General features: G+C 40.8%; 1 protein-coding gene across 1 annotated transcript in view; it reads right to left on the bottom strand.

Moving 5' to 3' along the window:
• Positions 1–1,156: 1,156 nt before the first annotated feature.
• LOC128699230 (transmembrane protein 245) overlaps positions 1,157–23,173 on the bottom strand; it is a gene marked incomplete in the record, with an annotated part of 140,942 nt that continues 118,925 nt past the window's right edge. Inside the window, 2 exon segments of the mRNA XM_070096746.1 lie at positions 1,157–4,003; positions 19,296–19,466. Of these exon segments, the coding sequence (XP_069952847.1) occupies positions 3,979–4,003; positions 19,296–19,466 (196 nt within the window).

Here is a 23,173-nt window from a genome sequence, read left to right as displayed (position 1 = left end):
ACCAATCAGGGAGGAAATGCTGAACAAGTAGGAGTTGTATAGTGCCTAGGATGGGGGGGGGGGGTTGCAGTCAAGTTTGTTCAAAGAAAGGGGAGGATTAGTAAAGCTCCTTGAATCAAGAGCCCCTCACCAGCATCAAGGTGTGGGGAACTGTACAGGTAACAGAATGCGTGGAAAGTCATGTAGACACTTTCATGGCTAATTATCATGCACTAATTGGTATATTTTACTAATTTTCCACTTTACACCATTGTTCATTTATTACCCTGGCCATAGACGTGTCCTTAAGAGATGATCTAAATCACAGAGTAGACAAGAAAAAGCTGGTATATTGAGGCACCAGGTGACAGAAAAATTTATCTGTGGAGGCAAAATAAGTAATGTACCAGAGAATAGTGGCACCAACACTTATATGGATGTAAGTCATGAGCTTTAAAATTTACAGAAGTGGAGGCTGGAGACAGTGGAGCTGTCATGTTTAAAAGCAACATGTGGTGTGAATATTATAGACTTTGGAACGTAGATATCAGATGGTGCGGGGTTACTAAACGTATAATTCAGAGGAAAGAGATTCTTGAGGTGATTTGGGTATTTAGAGAGGATGGAGGAGAATAGGATGACCATGAGGGTGTATAAACCTGGAGTAGAATGGAGAGGTTAGGGGTTATCCCAAGAAAGACTGTAGGAATGCTAGGGACTCCAGCATTCAGGTTTGTGTAAGCTTGTTAGATTGAAGTGACAGGGGAAAAGCGGTTTTCATAGTTTGACAGTGTTGGAGTGAGCACGGTAACATTTATGAAGAGATTTAAAGAAACTGGTTAGTTGGACTTGAGTCCTGGAGGTGGAAAGTGCAGTGCCTGCACTTTGCAGGATGGGTGGGAATGCTGAAGTTTAGAGGATCATTTGAATTATGTCTGCACTTCTGACAAAACAGCTACTGACTTAATGATGGAGAGCATTTTCTTTTTTTTATGGGTCACCCTTCTTCAGTGGGAGGCAGCCACATTAAAAAATAAAATCCAGGCAGGTATGCTGTTACAGTCCAGTGTAGCACAGCAGGCAGGGAACATGTCACAGACCAGTGTAGCACAGAAGGCAGGGAGGTCTATCACATCCTCACTTCTGTTTCTGTGAATACTAAATAAAAACAGAATAATTTTTGTTATTGCCTCTTTATTTTTAAGCGGTTATTTATAAAAAAGAGTGACTGGTAGCAAGAGTCTGGTGGTGTAGCAAGCACTGTGTAGTCAGTGTCTTAGTAATCACTTCTGGGTTTGTATCTAATATAATTCTAATAAATTTATTTTTTACAAGATGGGATACACTGAGGAGGTACTGTGATAAATTTCTTATAAGATGGAGGGATATAGTGAGGAGGAACTGTGATAAATAGGAGGTTTTAGCAAAAGTACAATGGTGAGGAATACTATTATATTCAAGAAAAGTGCTAAACCCATGTGAGTTATTCATCTATAATAGGGAGGAACCCTTCATGATGCTCTAAAGAAAAATATGGATAGCAAAATAGATATAAAATAAATTTACTTTAACCCAGAATGCCAACATATGACTCGAGATGAAACTACCTTTCTCACTGACTCCCCTGTACCATTACCACAACCTTCACCATAGTACTCCTCTGTAAACTTACTCCATAAAGCCTCTTTGGTCACTAGCTCATCAGGTTACCACCACCACAGTACTCCTCTGTCAACTGCCTCCAAGCTACTTCAGACTCTCACCCTGTCACGTTACAACCACCACATTTCACTATGACATTAGCACCACCATAATATTCTGCAAACTCACTACATTTCAGTTAAAAATTAAAATAAAACTATATCACTTTGCTGATTAAAGAGCAAGTAAATAATTAGAACAAGTGTTTAGTGTTGCAGCAAGTTGAAGGTAATTCAATGCATCACTTTACAGTACTGGGAATATGTAAAGTACAGTATTCCACACAAGCAGCTAGAACAAAGATTGAAATACAAGCTATGACAAAATTTTAGCTAAAACTTCATCTTTACCAGATCTGTATATCTAGGACAAAACCTAAAATCTATAAATCACAATAGGGACGGACAAGCAACAATATACAAAAACTGTATTAACTGCCTTCTGGAGATGTTAAGAGAAAATGAGATTACAAAAATTATAAATTTAACTAAATTCTCTATATAAATACTTATACTATTATCTTAAGTACTCAAATAATGACCTTCTAGGCTACCTTCAGCAACTGTTGTGATGTGAAGTGTACTTAATTATGTCTAATAAAGTGTTAAGTATTGTAGGCACAAATTAAAGAGTAACACAAATGCTCTCATCAGCTCAGTAAAATTATCTTACATTTCATTATTATTCCTATAGTGATATATATACTATATAATTCAATAACACCTCACATCGTTAAGTTAAACTGATTAGGTCAACAAGTTATGAACTTAAAGCTAAGGTAATACTTCTCATCTGGGGTTACTATCTACAAAACTGGGGAAGGCAGCATAAAAAGCATTTAATTCTTTTATAAAAAGTTAAAGCTCAGGCCACATCTTACCATTAAGGGTAAGTCAACACAAACTATGTCTCCTTTACAAGCTCGAAACCTTTAATGTCGACAAGAGTATTTTCTGAAAGCTTAGAGATGATGTCTGGTAAGCAAGCCAGTCAATGCGCTCTTGGGAAAAGCTTTTTATGGTTAAGTTATAAACACTTGTTTAGAACACTGTCTACTTGCACGTAGATCTACCTTAAATAACAAATTTGTGCACATCACTGATAATGTTACTTGAACTGTAGAGGCACAAGTGAGGAGCAAGAGAGACTTAAATCACAAACATAATATGCAGGTAATACTTGATTCATTTCAGACACTAACCCTTTCACTGTCCAGACCCCCATAATTAAAAGTGCTCACCGTGTCCACATTTATAAGAGAAAATTCTTCTGAAATGGTATAGAATTTTTTCTGAAGATAATGACACAAAACGCAAAATTTTATGGATAACTTACACAATTACAGGCAGAAAGTTAGCAGTCTAGGCATGTTCTACTCACTGTTTTTTTTTTTTTTTTGCCAACTATCTAAACTATCCTGTAAAGTGCACAGAATTCAGTAATTTGGTCAATTTTGCATAAAACTAAAAAAATTCAATTTAAAAACAAAGTAGACATCCCAGGCACTAAAATGACATTTCCTCTGTGCAATAATAATGTTCCAAAGCCTCTTCATATATTTCCGTTACTTTCAGCATTAGGTTTTCCATTGTAACAAATGATACAATGAAACAGCTAATAAAACCATAAAAACCATCCTAGAAAAACCTCAAAGTTACTATTTTAAACCAAACACATGATCAGTTTTGCTTTTCCCATTATGCATCACGTGAGGCAGGCTTTTTTATACTGTGCACACTCACCGCACAGACCCTTTCTCTCATACCTAGGCCAAAATTTACAGCTCACAGCATATCAGAGTGAGCAGATTCCACAACGTAGTTCTACCTGCCAGACAGTCAAAGGGTTAACTGGCACAATTCATAATGTTCACAAGAACATATGCAAATCACATTAGAACTAATAATAAATTAAAAACATTCCTTAAATACTTTACATTATTATATTCCAGAAATCATTTCTGCAGTTTATTCTTTTAATTTTATAACAACTTTTCAAACAAAAATAAGAATACTGGCAAGAGATGCTTTTATTCTATGTTGCAATACAGTCTTTATAATTGTGTTTGATTGTTATGTTCACAAGGCACCTCAAAATTACTGGAATAATTCTAGATTACTCAAGACGGAACTTTGAAAAACCAAGAAAAAGGGGAAAATATTGGCAAGAGATCAATCACATGAACATTCTGCACAGTGCAGCAGACCATGAAGCACTTGTATGTCACACTACATGGCGTACATTCTGGCAGGTGTATAAAGCAGCAGACCATGAAGCACTTGGGCGTCTCCCTCTTCACTACATGCCCACTTCACTTTGGCATCTGTCAACACAAGAGAAGATTCAGTTCACACATTTTTCATAACATTAATGTATAATAGGATGGTATATCAGCATGCAATTTGTCTCGCATCTTTTTTTTTTATCACTCTGGCCGATTCCCACCAAAGCAGGGTGGCCCGAAAAAGAAAAACTTTCACCATCATTCACTCCATCACTGTCTTGCCAGAAGGGTGCTTTACACTACAGTTTTTAAACTGCAACATTAACACCCCTCCTTCAGAGTGCAGGCACTGTACTTCCCATCTCCAGGACTCAAGTCCGGCTTGCCGGTTTCCCTGAACCCCTTCATAAATGTTACTTTGCTCACACTCCAACAGCACGTCAAGTATTAAAAACCATTCGTCTCCATTCACTCCTATCAAACACGCTCACGCACGCCTGCTGGAAGTCCAAGCCCCTCGCACACAAAACCTCCTTTACCCCCTCCCTCCAACCTTTCCTAGGCCGACACCTACCCCACCTTCCTTCCACTACAGACTGATACATTCTTGAAGTCATTCTGTTTCGCTCCATTCTCTCTACATGTCCGAACCACCTCAACAACCCTTCCTCAGCCCTCTGGACAACAGTTTTGGTAATCCCGCACCTCCTCCTAACTTCCAAACTACGAATTCTCTGCATTATATTCACACCACACATTGCTCTCAGACATGACATCTCCACTGCCTCCAGCCTTCTCCTCGCTGCAACATTCATCACCCATGCTTCACACCCATATAAGAGCATTGGTAAAACTATACTCTCATACATTCCCCTCTTTGCCTCCAAGGACAAAGTTCTTTGTCTCCACAGACTCCTAAGTGCACCACTCACCCTTTTCCCCTCATCAATTCAATGATTCACCTCATCCTTCACAGACCCATCCACTGACACGTCCACTCCCAAATATCTGAATACATTCACTTCCTCCATACTCTCTCCCTCCAATCTGATATCCAATCTTTCATCACCTAATATTTTTGTTATCCTCATAACCTTACTCTTTCCTGTATTCACTTTTAATTTTCTTCTTTTGCACACCCTACCAAATTCATCCACCAATCTCTGCAACTTCTCTTCAGAATCTCCCAAGAGCACAGTGTCATCAGCAAAGAGCAACTGTGACAACTCCCACTTTGTGTGTGATTCTTTATCTTTTAACTCCACGCCTCTTGTCAAGACCCTCGCATTTACTTCTCTTACAACCCCATCTATAAATATATTAAACAACGACGGTGACATCACACATCCTTGTCTAAGGCCTACTTTTACTGGGAAATAATTTCCCTCTTTCCTATGTACTCTAACTTGAGCCTCACTATCCTCGTAAAAACTCTTCACTGCTTTCAGTAACCTACCTCCTACACCACACACCTGCAACATCTGCCACATTGCCCCCCCTATCCACCCTGTCATACGCCTTTTCCAAATCCATAAATGCCACAAAGACCTCTTTAGCCTTATCTAAATACTGTTCACTTGTATGTTTCACTGTAAACACCTGGTCCACACACCCCCTACCTTTCCTAAAGCCTCCTTGTTCATCTGCTATCCTATTCTCAGTCTTACTTTTAATTCTTTCAATAATAACTCTACCATACACTTTACCAGGTATACTCAACAGACTTATCCCCCTATAATTTTTGCACTCTCTTTTGTCCCCTTTGCCTTTATACAAAGGAACTATGCATGCTCTCTGCCAATCCCTAGGTACCTTACCCTCTTCCATACATTTATTAAATAATTGCACCAACCACTCCAAAACTATATCCCCACCTGCTTTTAACATTTCTATCTTTATCCCATCAATCCCGGCTGCCTTACACCCTTTCATTTTACCTACTGCCTCACGAACTTCCCCCACACTCACAACTGGCTCTTCCTCACTCCTACAAGATGTTATTCCTCCTTGCCCTATACACGAAATCACAGCTTCCCTATCTTCATCAACATTTAACAATTCCTCAAAATATTCCCTCCATCTTCCCAATACCTCTAACTCTCCATTTAATAACTCTCCTCTCCTATTTTTAACTGGCAAATCCATTTGTTCTCTAGGCTTCGTTAACTTGTTAATCTCACTCCAAAACTTTTTCTTATTTTCAACAAAATTTGTTGATAACATCTCACCCACTCTCTCATTTGCTCTCTTTTTACATTGCTTCACCACTCTCTTAACCTCTCTCTTTTTGTCCATATACTCTTCCCTCCTTGCATCACTTCTACTTTGTAAAAACTTCTCATATGCTAACTTTTTCTCCCTTACTACTCTCTTTACATCATCATTCCACCAATCGCTCCTCTTCCCTCCCGCACCCACTTTCCTGTAACCACAAACTTCTGCTGAACACTCTAACACTACATTTTTAAACCTACCCCATACCTCTTCGACCCCATTGCCTATGCTCTCATTAGCCCATCTATCCTCCAATAGCTGTTTATATCTTTCCCTAACTTCCTCCTCTTTTAGTTTATAAACCTTCACCTCTCTCTTCCCTGATGCTTCTATTCTCTTTGTATCCCATCTACCTTTTACTCTCAGTGTAGCTACAACTAGAAAGTGATCTGATATATCTGTGGCCCCTCTATAAACATGTACATCCTGAAGTCTACTCAACAGTCTTTTATCTACCAATACATAATCCAACAAACTACTGTCATTTTGCCCTACATCATATCTTGTATACTTATTTATCCTCTTTCTTAAAATATGTATTACCTATAACTAAACCCCTTTCTATACAAAGTTCAATCAAAGGGCTCCCATTATCATTTACACCTGGCACCCCAAACTTACCTACCACACCCTCTCTAAAAGTTTCTCCTACTTTAGCATTCAGGTCCCCTACCACAATTACTCTCTCACTTGGTTCAAAGGCTCCTATACATTCACTTAACATCTCCCAAAATCTCTCTCTCTCCTCTGCATTCCTCTCTTCTCCAGGTGCATACACGCTTATTATGACCCACTTTTCGCATCCAACCTTTACTTTAATCCACATAATTCTTGCATTTACACATTCATATTCTCTTTTCTCCTTCCATAACTGATCATTCAACATTACTGCTACCCCTTCCTTTGCTCTAACTCTCTCAGATACTCCAGATTTAATCCCATTTATTTCCCCCCACTGAAACTCCCCTACCCCCTTCAGCTTTGTTTCGCTTAGGGCCAGGACATCCAACTTCTTTTCATTCATAACATCAGCAATCATCTGTTTCTTGTCATCTGCACTACATCCACACACATTCAAGCATCCCAGTTTTATTAAGTTTTTCTTCTTCTCTTTTTTAGTAAAGGTCTACAGGAGAAGGGGTTACTAGCCAATTGCTCCCGGCATTTTAGTCGCCTCATACGACACGCCTGGCTTACGGAGGAAAGATTCTTTTCCACTTCCCCATGGACAATAGAAGAAATAAAGAACAAGAGCTATGTAGAAAAAGGAGAAAAACCTAGATGTATGTATATATATATGCATGTGCATGTCTGTGAAGTGTGACCAAAGTGTAAGTTGGAGTAACATGAAAAGTGGCCCATCACTATTATTATTTTAAGTGTCAAACCTGCACAGGTCATGAAGCACTACAAAGCCGAGGGAAGCAATCAGCAAATGGAAATAGTGTGAAGAGTGAACTTATGAGCTACCAAGGAAACTCAGTTTTTTTTTCTTTTTTTTAATAAATTGGCCGTCTCCCACCGAAGCAGGGCGACCCAAAAAGAAAGAAATGAATTTAAATCCAAGCTAAAACAAGAGCAGTGTAGCCATTTTTAATATTCAGAGAAAGACTGACTTTCATAATTTTCCTATCACATTTATTGAATTTTTGTATCACGTGCCATCATATTTAATGAAAGCAATGACAATCTCGTATAAAAGAAAGTGACTATATATCCTGATAATTTTATATTTTGACAAGCATACAGTGCTTTAAGTGATGCTCCATGGCTAAGTATAATATATTACCTAACAAGAGAGGTTGTGCTTTCAGTCTGCCTCTTGCATTTCATTAAACCGATCCCAAAACATGCATCAATTACTTTAGATGTACATTTCTAGGCATGTACTGGTGGGCCCTGCTTTACAGCATTTCACTAATGCAGCAGTTTTCAGTTATACCCATTCTTCATTTATTCAGATTTCCTACAATAAATACACACACCACTCACTATAAGCTAAGGACGAAAATATTTTAAAGTAAATAATGTGTTTACTTACTGTACATGCATTTTTTAGACCTAGCTATTACTCACTCAATATATGACAGTGTTGTAAACATGTTATCAGGCTTTTATATGCATTCAAAATGCTATATTTCACTTTACAATGGTAGACTGGAACCTTACCTGCTGTATAAGTGGGGCTTGACTGTATTCAAGAATATTTATAAAGCACATTAATTCTTCACACAATACACAAATTCATCCAGAGTACATCAACCAGTATATGTCCATCTAGAGCATATCAACCAGTACATGTTCGTCTAGAGTACATCAACCAGTACATGTCCATGCAGAGCACATCAACCAGTACATATCCATGCAGAGCACGTCAACCAGTACATGTCCATCTAGAGCACATTAACCAGTACATGTTCATCTACACTACATCAACCAGTATATGTTTATCTAGAGCAAATCAACCAATACATGTTCACCTAAAGCACATCAACCAGTGCATGTTCACCTAGAGCACATCAACCACTACATGTTCGTCTAGAGCACATCAACCAGTATATGCCTATCTAGAGCACATCAACCAGTATATGTTCATCTAGAGTACATCCACCAGTACATGTTCATCTACAGTACATCAACCAGTACATGTCCATGCAGAGCACATCAACCAGTACATGTCCATGCAGAGCACATCAACCGTACATGTCCATCTAGAGCACATTAACCAGTACATGTTCATCTACAGTACATCAACCAGTATATGTTTATCTAGAGCAAATCAACCAGTACATGTTCACCTAGAGCACATCAACCAATACATGTTCACCTAGAGCACATCAACCAGTACATGATCACCTAGAGCACATCAACCAGTACATGTTCATCTAGAGCACATCAACCAGTACAAGCTCATCTAGAGCACATCAACCAGTACATTTCCATCTAGAGCACATCAATCAACAGCTCAACCAGTACATGTTCATCAAGAGAACATCAACTATTCAACCAGTACACAGCTACAGGAAACACCAGCAAGCATGCTGGCACTAGAAATTCACCTTGCATGATGTGTCATGGCAGCTACACTTAGTGCTTCATGCATTAAACATGCTGATTACCTTGACATTTTCAGTTCTTAAACATGCCAGCTGTCTCCCACAGAAATAGAGTGAACCACAAGAAGACATGTACTCATCATCATTTGTTCAATTACTGTCCTGCCAAAACAGTGCTGACATCACAGTTCAGATGGCCCTCTGAATGGCAACATTTTCATCACCTCATCAGAATGCATGCACCATACTTCCTACCTCCAGAATTGCAATATCCTCACCCCTCCTTTAGAGTGCATGGTATTTTCCATCTCTGGAACTCAAGTCTGGCTAACCAGTTTCTCTAAATTCCCTAATAAATGTTACCTTCCTCACACTTCAACACACCAAGTCATAAAAACAACTTTTTTTCCACTCACCCTGACCTACTATGCTCATCCAAACATGTAATTACAGAAGCAGATCTAAGATTATGGTGTCCCATGAGAACTAAGCTCATGGGAAACCAAAAGTTCATGGTGCTTCATCTACTGTACGTGTAACTGCAAGAGCAGATCTATTTCATGGTGTCTCATCTTCAGTATTCATTCTAGACAAGATTTTAAGAATTTCCAGTGGTGGTTGCACTTACCGCAACTTTTAAACCAATCCACTGTTCTATCATTGTTTGTAAAAAACTCTCTAGTATCTTTTTATCAGTATTTCTTCCTTAGTGTGTAGCTGTGGCCTCTTGTCCTTTCCATTAATGATATGAAATTTCTTCATCAATTACTTAATATTCTTTTATAATCTCAAATGTTGGTATGTCTCCCCTTTTCTTCATATCAACAAAAGAAAAATGCTTACTTCATAAGCATTTTTCAGTTGAAAATTCTGTGTTTCTTATTATTTATAATCTTGGGACCTGCTCAACTCTAGGACACATGGGAGGAGCTGTGAATGAATCTTCAGAAAATGTTTCAGTCTCCACCCTTTTTTTTTCCCTTGCTATATACTCTGAATTGCCACTTCAAAAATTGTCTGAATATTTCTCAACTGTTTCACCGACACCACCATTGTGGCCACAAGAAATAAAGTTTGTATGCAGAAATTAAAAAATGCATTTCTTTGTAAATGATTTAAGCAGTGGCATTAGCTACATTTGAGTACCTGGCTAAAAGCTGGTCAATATCTGATAGCAGGTGAAAACACTGAGTACAAGACAACTGACCAAGCACATCAATTTCTTCAGTGTAGTACTCAGTACTGGAGAAATTATATACAAGCGTGTCAAGTTGTTGTAGCAGCAAGATGACTTTAGCTCTATGCACACATCAGAGAAACTTTGCTTTTAGTTTGCTGTAACAATGCAACCAGGTCTGAAGGGCCAAACACAATATAATATAAACAGAACTGAACAGCAATATGAATTAATAAGCATAGCAGACTATTAAGACCAAGCAAAATATGATGTGCTCTGTATGCACGAGACAAAGTTAAATGCTTAGACTACAGCCAACACAACTACTGCATGCATAGTTAATAGTTCGACTTAAGTCAAAAGATAACTATATTTACTTTGGTCCACTGACAGCTCTCAAGTAACAGTAGGAGTCCTGAAAGAGGTGTCATGGTTTTAGTTCTAACACTAAGTCAATAATATCACTGCCTATTCTATACACAAATAACCCGCACATAAAAGAGAGAAGCTTACGACGATGTTTCGGTCCGACTTGGACCATTGACAAAGTCACACTAACCACAAGTGGAGCAGGACGGCTATATATAGGCAGGAAGAGGTGGTGGTGGTAGTAGTAGTAGTACAAGAATGGTATATAATACCGACAAGATGAAATTAAGACACATGCGCAACACCCAGGCATCCCTATCATAGACGTTTCACCATCCAGCCAGCCAATGGATGGCGAAATGTCCACAACAAAGACAACCAGACGCCGCACATGTGTCTTAATTTCATCAGTAGTAGTAGTAGTAGTAGTAGTAGTAGAAGAGGTAGTGGTAGAAGTGGGAAATAAGGAGGACGAGCCAGTCAAATACAAAGGAAGGGGAGCACTGCAAGAGAGCTAGGTGCCCACTGAGGGAGAGCAAGCGCACAGAGGTGCGTGAAAGGGGAAGTGGTGAAATAAATGAAGAAGGAACAGAAACACGAGACAAAAGAGAGAAAGACAACTCAGAGGAGAAAAAGGAAAGAGGAAAGGGGAAGAGGGAGAAGAAAAAGAAAAAATTAAGAGTCAGGTTAAGTCACAGGTGTTCTGAAGTTTGGAGCATTTTACAATGTAGTGGGAGAGGAAGGCATCTACAGAGACGAAGCCAGGGCTAAGGTTCATACAAGGAAAGTTGTGTATTAGAGAGGATTCAACTAGACTGCGACTGTTCGAGTTGGAAGTAGGGAAGACAGTTTTAGCAGAAGACCAGTCAATAGGATGGCTATGATCTCTGACGTGACAGAAAAGAGCATTGTTAGTGTCAGCAAGCCTAATACTATTTTTGTGCTCCCTAAGTCTGTCAGAAAGAGATCAACCAGTTTCTCCGAAGTATTGAAGAGGACAGGAGGAGCAAGAAATAGAGTAGACACCAGGAACATCTGTAGAGGGAGGAGAGGTATGAACGAGATTAGTGCGAAGAGTGTTAGTCTTGCGGAAGGTAAGCTTGATGTCTAAGGGACGGAGAGAATTGTTGAGATTAGAAAGACCGGAAATGTAGGGAAGGCAGAGGATAGAAGAGTTCCCAGGAGTAGAGAGTTTGGGAGAGAAGAAATTGCATTTAGCACATGAGAGGGCAGTCTATGAAATGGGAAGGGTAGCCAAGACGGGAAAACGAATTATGAAGAGTGTAAATTTCTGCTGGAAGGAACTGAGGATCACAGATGCGGAGGGCACGGAGAAAGAGGGAGATAAGAACACTTTTCTTGACAGGGGAAGCATGATAGGAAAAGTAGTGAATGTACATGCCACTGTGCATAGGTTTTCGGTAAACGGAAAAGGAAAAACCTGTATCTGAGTGGTGGACATGGACATCAAGGTAAGGAAGCAAGGAATTAGATTCCCATTCAGCTTTAAACTTAATGGAAGGGGCAAGATTATTAAGAGCTTCAAGAAAAGGTTGGAAGAGACTGGAGTCATGAGGCCACAGAGCAAAGATGTCATCCACATAGCGGAGCCAGAGTGAAGGTTGCACATCGAGGGTAGGAAGAAGAACAGTCTCGAAGTATTCCATGTAAAGATTAGCAAGGACAGGAGAGAGAGGAGAGCCCATAGCGACACCGAAGGTTTGAGAATAATATTTCCCTTGGAAGGAAAAGGAGTTAGAGTCCACACAAAGGCAGATAAGATCAAGAAAGACATCAGTAGGTATAGGGAGATGAAGAAACCCTTCATGGGCCTTCTCTCTAAGGAAATCAAGGACATCATCAAGAGGGACATTGGTGAAGAGGGACTCAACGTCAAGACTAAGCATCTTACAGGTTGGGAGAGAGCAAACCCGTTGTCTTTCTCTCTTCTGTCTCGTGTTTCTGTTCCTTCTTCATTTATTTCACCACTTCCCCTTTCACGCACCTCTGTGCGCTTGCTCTCCCTCAGTGGGCACCTAGCTCTCTTGCAGTGCTCCCCTTCCTTTGTATTTGACTGGCTCGTCGTCCTTATTTCCCACTTCTACCACTACTACTACCTCTTCTACTACTACTACTACTGATGAAATTAAGACATGTGCGGCGTCTGGTTGTCTTTGTTGTGGACGCTTCGCCATCCAGTAGTTGGCTGGATGGCGAAACGTCTACGATAGGGATGCCCGGGTGTTGCGCATGTGTCTTAATTTCATCTTGTCGGTATTATATACCATTCTTGTACTACTACTACTACAACCACCTCTTCCTGCCGTCTTGCTCCACTTCTGGTTAGTGTGACATTGTCAATGGTCCGAGTCGGACCGAAACGTCGTCATCAGCTTCTCTCTTTTATGTGCGGGTTATTTGTGTATCGTTCCAGTCAAGGTATTGTGCCTTTTTTTGTTATTTACTGCCTATTCTATATAATAAAGTGAACATGTTAGCTTGGCATCCTTGAGGCTCTTGGTGAGATAACTGCCCATACATGCACCTCTTGTGGTGGCCCCTAGAAAGGTAATTCATAAACCCATTGCAAGATGGCCACCCCCTACAAGGGTAGTCATCACACCACTTGAAAGATAACCAGCTGCTCCTATGAGGGTGGTCCTTGCATCTCTTATATCATGGTAAAGAGAGAGGATGTAAAGCAAGTCTTTAGTGTTGAGCTCAACACTGAGGGAAATACGGACAGAGCGCGCACGCACGCACGTACACACCCACGTACACACATGCCCACACACACACACATGCACGCACACACACGCGCATACGCACACACACGCACGCATGCACACGCACGCGCGCGCGCACACACACACACACATCAGGAGGAGAGTGGTGGAGCACCTGGAAAGAAACAAGTGTATAATTGACAACCAGCATGGTTTCAGGGAAGGAAAATCCTGTGTCACAAACTTACTAGAGTTTTATGACAAGGTAACAGAAGTAAGACAAGAGAGAGAGGGGTGGATCGACTGCATTTTTTTGGACTGCAAGAAGGCCTTCAACACAGTTCCTCACAAAAGGTTACTGCAAAAGCTAGAGGATCAGGCACACATAACAGGAAAGGCACTGCAATGGATCAGAGAATACCTGACAGGGAGGCAACAACGAGTCATGGTATGTGACGAGGTGTCAGAGTGGGCGCCTGTGACAAGCGGGGTTCCACAGGGGTCAGTCCTAGGACCTGTGCTGTTCTTGGTATATGTGAACGACATAACGGAAGGGATAGACTCAGAAGTGCCCTTGTTTGCAGATGATGTGAAGTTAATGAGAAGAATCAAATCGGATGAGGATCAGGCAGGACTACAAAGAGACCTGGACAGGCTACAAGCCTGGTCCAGCAACTGGCTCCTTGAGTTTAACCCTGCCAAATGCAAAGTCATGAAGATTGGGGAAGGGCAAAGAAGACCGCAGACACAATATAGTTTAGATGGCCAAAGACTGCAAACCTTACTCAAGGAAAAAGATCTGGGGGTGAGTATAACACCGAGCATATCTCCTGAGGCGCACATCAATCAGATAACTGCTGCAGCATACGGGCGCCTGGCAAACCTACGGATAGCGTTCCAATACCTCAGTAAGGATTCGTTCAAGACTCTGTATACCATTTATGTCAGGCCCATACTGGAGTATGCAGCACCAGTTTGGAATCCACACCTAGTCAAGCACGTCAAGAAATTAGAGAAAGTGCAAAGGTTTGCAACAAGACTAGTCCCAGAGATATGGGGATTGTCCTACGAAGAAAGGTTGAGGGAAATCGGCCTGACGACACTGGAGGACAGGAGGGTCAGGGGAGACATGATAACGACATATAAAATACTGCGCAGAATAGACAAGGTGGACAAAGGCGGGATGTTCCAGAGAAGGGACACAGACACAAGAGGTCACAATTGGAAGTTCAAGACTCAGATGAATCAAAGGGATGTTAGGAAGCATTTCTTCAGTCATAGAGTAGTCAGGCCATGGAATAGCCTAGAAAGTGACGTAGTGGAGGCGGGAACCATACATAGTTTTAAGGTGAGGTATGATAAAGCTCATGGGGCAGGGAGAGAGAGGACCTAGTAGCAATCAGCGAAGAGGTGGGGCCAGGAGCTATGACTTGACCCCTGCAACCACAAATAGGTGAGTACAAATAGGTGAGTACACACACACACACATACACACACACACAGAAGTGGTAGAGCACCTAGAAAGAAATGAGCTTATCAATGACAACCGACAAGGTTTCACGGATGGGAAATCCTGTGTCACAAAATTACTGGAGTTCTACGACAGGGTAACAGCAGTAAAACAAGAGGGGTGGGTAGATTGTGTTTTCTTGGACTGAAAGAAGGCTTCTGACACAGTTCTACTCAAAAGATTAAGGCATAAGCTGGAGGACCAGGCAGGTATAACAAGGAAGGCACTGCAATGGATCAGAGAACACCTGTCGGGAAGACATCAGCGAGTCATGGTACGTGACAAGGCATCAGAGTGGGCGCCTGTGACAAGCGGGGTTCCACAAGGGTCAGTCCTAGGACTGGTACAGTTTCTGGTATATGTGAACAACATGACGAAAGGGATAGACTCAGAAGTGTCCCTGTTTGCAGATGATGTGAAGTTGATGAGAAGAATTCAATCAGATGAGGACAAGGCAGCAGGCCTGGTCCAGAAAATGACTCCCAGAGTTCAACCTCACCAAGTGCAAAGTCACGAAGATTGGGGAAGGGCAAAGAACACCAAAGATGGAGTACAGTCTAGGGGGCCAGAGACTACAAACCACACTCAAGGAAAGGGATCTTGGGGTGAGTATAACACTGAGTACATCTCTTGAGGTGCACATCAACCAAGTAACTGCTGCAGCACATGGGCGCCTAGCAAACCTAAGAATAGCATTTCGACATCTCAGTAAGGAATCATTCAGGGCCCTGTACACAGTGTATGTCAAGCCTATATTGGAGTATGCAGCACCAGTTTGGAACCCATGCCTAGCCAAGCACATAAGGAAATTAGAGAAAGTGCAAAGGTTTGCAACACAACTAGCTCTGGAGCTAAGGGGCATGTCCTACATGGAGAGGTTAAGGGAAATCGACCTGACAACACTGGAGGACAGAAGAGAGAGGGGATATGATAATGACATATGATAATGGAGTGAGATTAACAAGTTAAGGAAGCCTAGAGTACAAATGGATTTGTCAGTTAAAAATAGGAGAGGAGTGTTATTAAATGGAGAGTTAGAGGTATTGGGAAGATGGAGGGAATATTTTGAGGAATTGTTAAATGTTGATGAAGATAGGGAAGCTGTGATTTCGTGTATAGGGCAAGGAGGAATAACATCTTGTAGGAGTGAGGAAGAGCCAGTTGTGAGTGTGGGGGAAGTTCGTGAGGCAGTAGGTAAAATGAAAGGGGGTAAGGCAGCCGGGATTGATGGGAATAAAGATAGAAATGTTAAAAGCAGGTGGGGATATAGTTTTGGAGTGGTTGGTGCAATTATTTAATAAATGTATGGAAGAGGGTAAGGTACCTAGGGATTGGCAGAGAGCATGCATAGTTCCTTTGTATAAAGGCAAAGGGGACAAAAGAGAGTGCAAAAATTATAGGGGGATAAGTCTGTTGAGTATACCTGGTAAAGTGTATGGTAGAGTTATTATTGAAAGAATTAAGAGTAAGACGGAGAATAGGATAGCAGATGAACAAGGAGGCTTTAGGAAAGGTAGGGGGTGTGTGGACCAGGTGTTTACAGTGAAACATGTAAGTGAACAGTATTTAGATAAGGCTAAAGAGGTCTTTGTGGCATTTATGGATTTGGAAAAGGCGTATGACAGGGTGGATAGGAGGGGCAATGTGGCAGATGTTGCAGGTGTATGGTGTAGGAGGTAGGTTACTGAAAGCAGTGAAGAGTTTTTACGAGGATAGTGAGGCTCAAGTTAGGGTGTGTAGGAAAGAGGGAAATTATTTCCCAGTAAAAGTAGGCCTTAGACAAGGATGTGTGATGTCACCATGGTTGTTTAATATATTTATAGATGGGGTTGTAAGAGAAGTAAATGTGAGGGTCTTGGCAAGAGGCGTGGAGTTAAAAGATAAAGAATCACACAAAGTGGGAGTTGTCACCGTTGCTCTTTGCTGATGACACTGTGCTCTTGGGAGATTCTGACGAGAAGTTGCAGAGATTGGTGGATGAATTTGGTAGGGTGTGCAAAAGAAGAAAATTAAAAGTGAATACAGGAAAGAGTAAGGTTATGAGGATAACAAAAAGATTAGGTGATGAAAGATTGGATATCAGATTGGAGGGAGAGAGTATGAAGAAGGTGAATGTATTCAGATATTTGGGAGTGGACGTGTCAGCGGATGGGTCTATGAAAGATGAGGTGAATCATAGAATTGATGAGGGGAAAAGGGTGAGTGGTGCACTTAGGAGTCTGTGGAGACAAAGAACTTTGTCCTTGGAGGCAAAGAGGGGAATGTATGAGAGTATAGTTTTACCAACGCTCTTATATGGGTGTGAAGCATGGGTGATGAATGTTGCAGCGAGGAGAAGGCTGGAGGCAGTGGAGATGTCATGGCTGAGGGCAATGTGTGGTGTGAATATAATGCAGAGAATTCGTAGTTTGGAAGTTAGGAGGAGGTGCGGGATTACCAAAACTGTTGTCCAGAGGGCTGAGGAAGGGTTGTTGAGGTGGTTCGGACATGTAGAGAGAATGGAGCGAAACAGAGTGACTTCAAGAGTGTATCAGTCTGTAGTGGAAGGAAGGCGGGGTAGGGGTCGGCCTAGCAAAGGTTGGAGGGAGGGGGTAAAGGAGGTTTTGTGTGCGAGGGGCTTGGACTTCCAGCAGGCATGCGTGAGCGTGTTTGATAGGAGTGAATGGAGACAAATAGTTTTTAATACTTGACGTGCTGTTGGAGTGTAAGCACAGTAACATTTATGAAGGGGTTCAGGGAAACCGGCAGGCCGGACTTGAGTCCTGGAGATGGGAAGTACAGTGCCTGCACTCTGAAGGAGGGGTGTTAATGTTGCAGTTTAAAAACTGTAGTGTAGAGCACCCTTCCGGCAAGACAGTGATGGAGTAAATGATGGTGAAAGTTTTTCTTTTTCGGGCCACCCTGCCTTGGTGGGAATCGGCCAGTGTGGTAATAATAAAAAATATAAAATACTGAGAGGAATTGACAAGGTGGACAGAGACAGGATGTTCCAGAGATGGGACACAGCAACAAGGGGTCACAATTGAAAGTTGAAGACTCAGATGAATCACAGGAATGTTAAGAAGTATTTCTTCAGTCACAGAGTTGTCAGAAGTGGAATAGTCTGGGAAGTGATGTAGTGGAGGCAGGATCCATACATAGCTTTAAGAAGAGGTATGATAAAGCTCATGGAGCAGGAAGAGGACCTAGTAGCAGCCAATGAAGAGACGGGACCAGGAGCTGTGAATCAACCCCTGCAACCACAACTGAGTACACACACACTTACTTTTTTACCATACTTGTCAACAACATCTGTTACTCAAATCATCTTATGTGATGGTTGCCCCTTCAAAAAAAGTTCTTGTATCTACTGTGAAATGCTCATCATAAACAAGGAATCCTCTTCTAGATCTCAGTCCTGCAAAAGTCCTCTGATCTACTACTGACCTCAGCCCCTATAGGAGTCCTTACACCTCACAGTGAGAATAAGATGTGAAAATAAGAATCAGATGGTGTGTGGTGTCCTTATAGTTCCTGGCTCTGGTTAACCTATGACCTTCTGTGGCATAGTGGAGACCAGCACTCTGGACTAACATCTCGGGACAGCCAGAATATAGGGTGAAATTGTAACCACTTCTTAAAAATAAGTAAATACAACTTTTGTAGGCCTCCCAGATCATTCAACATGTACAGAAACTCTACATAGAATTAGGAATCTAAAATATATACAGTAACAGTTTTATTAGTATAGTTCAATATTTCTCTATGTTCTTTGCACTTAAACTCTCAAAGAACAGATCAGACTATATATTTTTTTTTGCAACAAGTCGGCCGTCTCCCACTGAGGCAGGGTGACCCAAAGAGAAAGAAAATCCCCAAAAAGAAAAACTTTCATCATCATTCAACACTTTCACCACACTCTCACTATTTACATTTTCACTATTTACATTTACACTACTTACATTTACATTTACACTATTTACTATTACATGCCTTGTACTTTCATTACAACTACTGTGAAACTATTTTCAACAAAATTATATTTTTAACTAAGTCAAATATCTCATACTTCAGTTACAACAACTTAAGTATGCTATTCACACTAGCTTCAATGACATGTCTTAGTACAGTATAAGCAATACCTTCTGTCAAATTCAGTGTTCCTTAAAATCATTTAGAAATTTGCTCTTTCATAAAAAAAAATGATCACAGTTCAAAAAATGATCACAGTTCATGATGACATAACATTTTAAAAATTACATTCTCCTCTAGTATAAAACTTGTGGCTCTGGATGCTAACCTGCGGAGTCTGCCAAAGCGGCGAGTTATGTCCCCAGGAGACTGGATGAGAGTAGAATACATGTTGGTAGCCACTTTAAGGATGCATAATAACAAGGGGCCCAGGATGGCCCCTTCAGCACCCCAGTAGAAGATGCCCCCAGCAACAGCCAGACCAGTCAAATATGGATGACTTCCCCTGTAAGTTAACAAGTATTACGACACTTTACCAATTAAGCAAAAACATACCTTGATATTTCTAAAGACTGTTTTCATGACCAGGTACTATGACTCTCATCTTGTTATCACAACCAGGTACTATGACTTCATTTCATCTTGTTATCATGGACAGGAATGGTGACTTCAGCATGTCTTGCTGGTTTGACCAACCACTCATGATAAAACATGGAATAAGGACAACAAGAACATTATGTAACATTTCATTATTTTTGGCTCCATACCAGGGCAAGGCATCATAATGCAGTACTAGTTGCTGAGCTCTTTTATAAAGTGAACTCTATGACTGTATTGCTCTATAAGTTGAACACTTGCAAAGAGAATTTCAAGCAGGCCATAGTTTCTAAGGCATGAACCCATTCGCACACCAACCTGTTCACACCTATGTCACTGGTATAGAAGATACAATACTGTACCATGACTTGAAGCCATGGTGAGTGAGTGCTAAAACTCACAAGACAGTGCATTAACCACTGGGCCAGAAAGCTCTAATAAGATTCAGCCAACTAGGTATATTTTATACACCATAGGGAGGTTAGCATAGGCCCCACTGTAACCACAAATATACCTAGCTAGATGAATCTTATTAGAGCTGAGTGGTTTGTGCACCGGCTTATGAGTTTTAGGACTCGTCTGCCATGAGTACAAGCCCAACCTGTTCCCTGATTTCACAAGTTCATAAAATACTGTACTAAGAGAATCAGTGATGAATAGTTACCGGAGAGACTGGGATGCCTGTGAAGTTGGAATTACTCAATAAGAGAAGGTAACACCATCAATGGGAGCAAGGGGTTAGTAACCCCTTCTCCTGTATAAATTACAAAATTTAACCCGTAAACAGTCCAAACGTATATATACATTCACTACCCCAGTGCCCTGAATATTTTGAAAAATGAAAAAATATTTTTTTTTATTGAAAAAAAGAGCACATTTTTCAAAGTGTTATAGGATAAAAAAAAAAATTAAGAGTCAGTACACTGTACTTACCGAGATATGAGGCCGCAAAGTTGGTACTTGGGGATTACCTGACGGCAATATGGAGCGCTGCGCTTGCAAAAGTGTTGCTGATATACCTTTTTTTCTATTTTTCATATTTTATATAATTTTCATGTTCTGATAATTATAATTTATAGTAGTTTTTGTCATTTCATAACCAATCTTTGTTCTGACACTAGTATTAGGTACTGAAATTGTACTCACATTGTCACAAACACACTGACAGGTGGACATTTACACCTGCCTTGGCCACTTACTATCGTCTTGGAATATATACAAAGTATTTACATGTCCCAGCAATGTTTTGGATATGCAGAAGTATATACAGTGGTCCCTCAATAATCGTCCGGCCTGAAAGTCGTCCATTTCAGAAATAGTCCTGTTTTTTCGTCAAAATATTGGCTCGCAAATGGTCCGGTAACTCGCTAATAGTCCTAATAGTCCTTCGTCCTGGACGCGTACTCACGCTCTGAGCCGCCTCGGCCTTTCCTTCCCAGCCAGTGTGCCATTGTTTACCAGTGAGTGACAGTCCCCTCACATGCTCCTACGAAATATTTCATAATATTCCATTGATTTTGGGACTTGGGACTTGCAAATGAGTGGATAGAGTTATCAGAGCTTATTTCTTGGGTAGCATTGAGGACTGGCTTGGGAAAATGTTTCGTTAGTGGGATGAATTGTAAAGGACCTGCCGAGCATGGGCCAACAGGCCTGCTGCAGTGATCCTCCTTTATGTTCTTATATTCTTAAGTTCATCAACCACTATCACAACTGCTTCCACTCTACCACCACCATCTTTGTATTTTTCTACAAACTTTTTCATAAATTGTGTGTTTCTCACATTCTTTACCAAAAGGCTGGCACTAGAAGCTTTCTTTGGTGGTAGTGATGGTGGTAGAAGGTAGTAGTGATGGTGGTAGAAGGTAGTAGTGATGGTGGTAGAAGGTAGTAGTGATGGTGGTAGAAGGTAGTAGTGATGGTGGTAACAGTTGTAATAGTGGTAGAAGGTCGTAGTGATGGTGTTAGAGGGTTCCTTCTTTAGTGATTCAGCAATTCTACCAACTCCTCCAATGTTGTTGGAGTTATATAGGGCTACAAAAACCACCGCCGCCTCACCACCATTATGGACGGCTTACACTCAGTGGCCCTTATATACCCAACAACACAACACCTCTCGTGACATACGTAATGACTTATTTTATTCATTCTAGAGTATATTCCATGTTTCTATGTTATTAATATTGTTTATTATGTCTTTCTTTTTCTGTCTCATAAACACGCTAGATAACAGGGATATCTTGCTACTCCAACTTACAGTTTGGTCACACTTCACAGACACGCACATCCATATATATATACATACATCTAGGTTTTTCTCCTTTTTCTAAATAGCTCTTGTTCCTCTTTATTTCTTCTATTGTCCATGGGGAAGTGGAAAAGAATCTTTCCTCCGTAAGCCATGCGTGTCGTATGAGGCGACTAAAATGCCGAGAGCAATGGGCTAGTAACCCCTTCTCCTGTAGACATTTACTAAAAAAGAGAAGAAGAAAAACTTTATAAAACTGGGATGCTTAAATGTGCGTGGATGTAGTGCAGATGACAAGAAACAGATGATTGCTGATGTTATGAATGAAAAGAAGTTGGATGTCCTGGCCCTAAGCAAAACAAAGCTGAAGGGGGCAGGGGAGTTTCGGTGGGGGGAAATAAATGGGATTAAATCTGGAGTATCTGAGAGAGTTAGAGCAAAGGAAGGGGTAGCAGTAATGTTGAATGATCAGTTATGGAAGGAGAAAAGAGAATATGAATGTGTAAATTCAAGAATTATGTGGATTAAAGTAAAGGTTGGATGCGAGAAGTGGGTCATAATGAGCGTGTATGCACCTGCAGAAGAGAGGAATGCAGAGAGAGAGAGATTTTGGGAATGTTAAGTGAATGTATAGGAGCCTTTGAACCAAGTGAGAGAGTAATTGTGGTAGGGGACCTGAATGCTAAAGTAGGAGAAACTTTTAGAGAGGGTGTGGTAGGTAAGTTTGGGGTGCCAGGTGTAAATGATAATGGGAGCCCTTTGATTGAACTTTGTATAGAAAGGGGTTTAGTTATAGGTAATACATATTTTAAGAAAAAGAGGATAAATAAGTATACAAGATATGATGTAGGGCGAAATGACAGTAGTTTGTTGGATTATGTATTGGTAGATAAAAGACTGTTGAGTAGACTTCAAGATGTACATGTTTATAGAGGGGCCACAGATATATCAGATCACTTTCTAGTTGTAGCTACACTGAGAGTAAAAGGTAGATGGGATACAAGGAGAATAGAAGCATCAGGGAAGAGAGAGGTGAAGGTTTATAAACTAAAAGAGGAGACAGTTAGGGTAAGATATAAACAGCTATTGGAGGATAGATGGGCTAATGAGAGTATAGGCAATGGGGTCGAAGAGGTAAGGGGTAGGTTTAAAAATGTAGTGTTAGTGTGTTCAGCAGAAGTTTGTGGTTACAGGAAAGTGGGTGCGGGAGGGAAGAGGAGCGATTGGTGGAATGATGATGTGAAGAGAGTAGTAAGGGATAAAAAGTTAGCATATGAGAAGTTTTTACAAAGTAGAAGTGATGCAAGGAGGGAAGAGTATATGGAGAAAAAGCGAGAGGTTAAGAGAGTGGTGAAGCAATG

The sequence above is a fragment of the Cherax quadricarinatus genome, chromosome 54 (genome assembly GCF_038502225.1).
Source record: "Cherax quadricarinatus isolate ZL_2023a chromosome 54, ASM3850222v1, whole genome shotgun sequence".
Taxonomy (NCBI): domain Eukaryota; kingdom Metazoa; phylum Arthropoda; class Malacostraca; order Decapoda; family Parastacidae; genus Cherax; species Cherax quadricarinatus.
The sequence above is the reverse complement of the archived record's forward strand: the minus strand, read 5'-3'. Positions and strand labels throughout refer to the sequence as shown.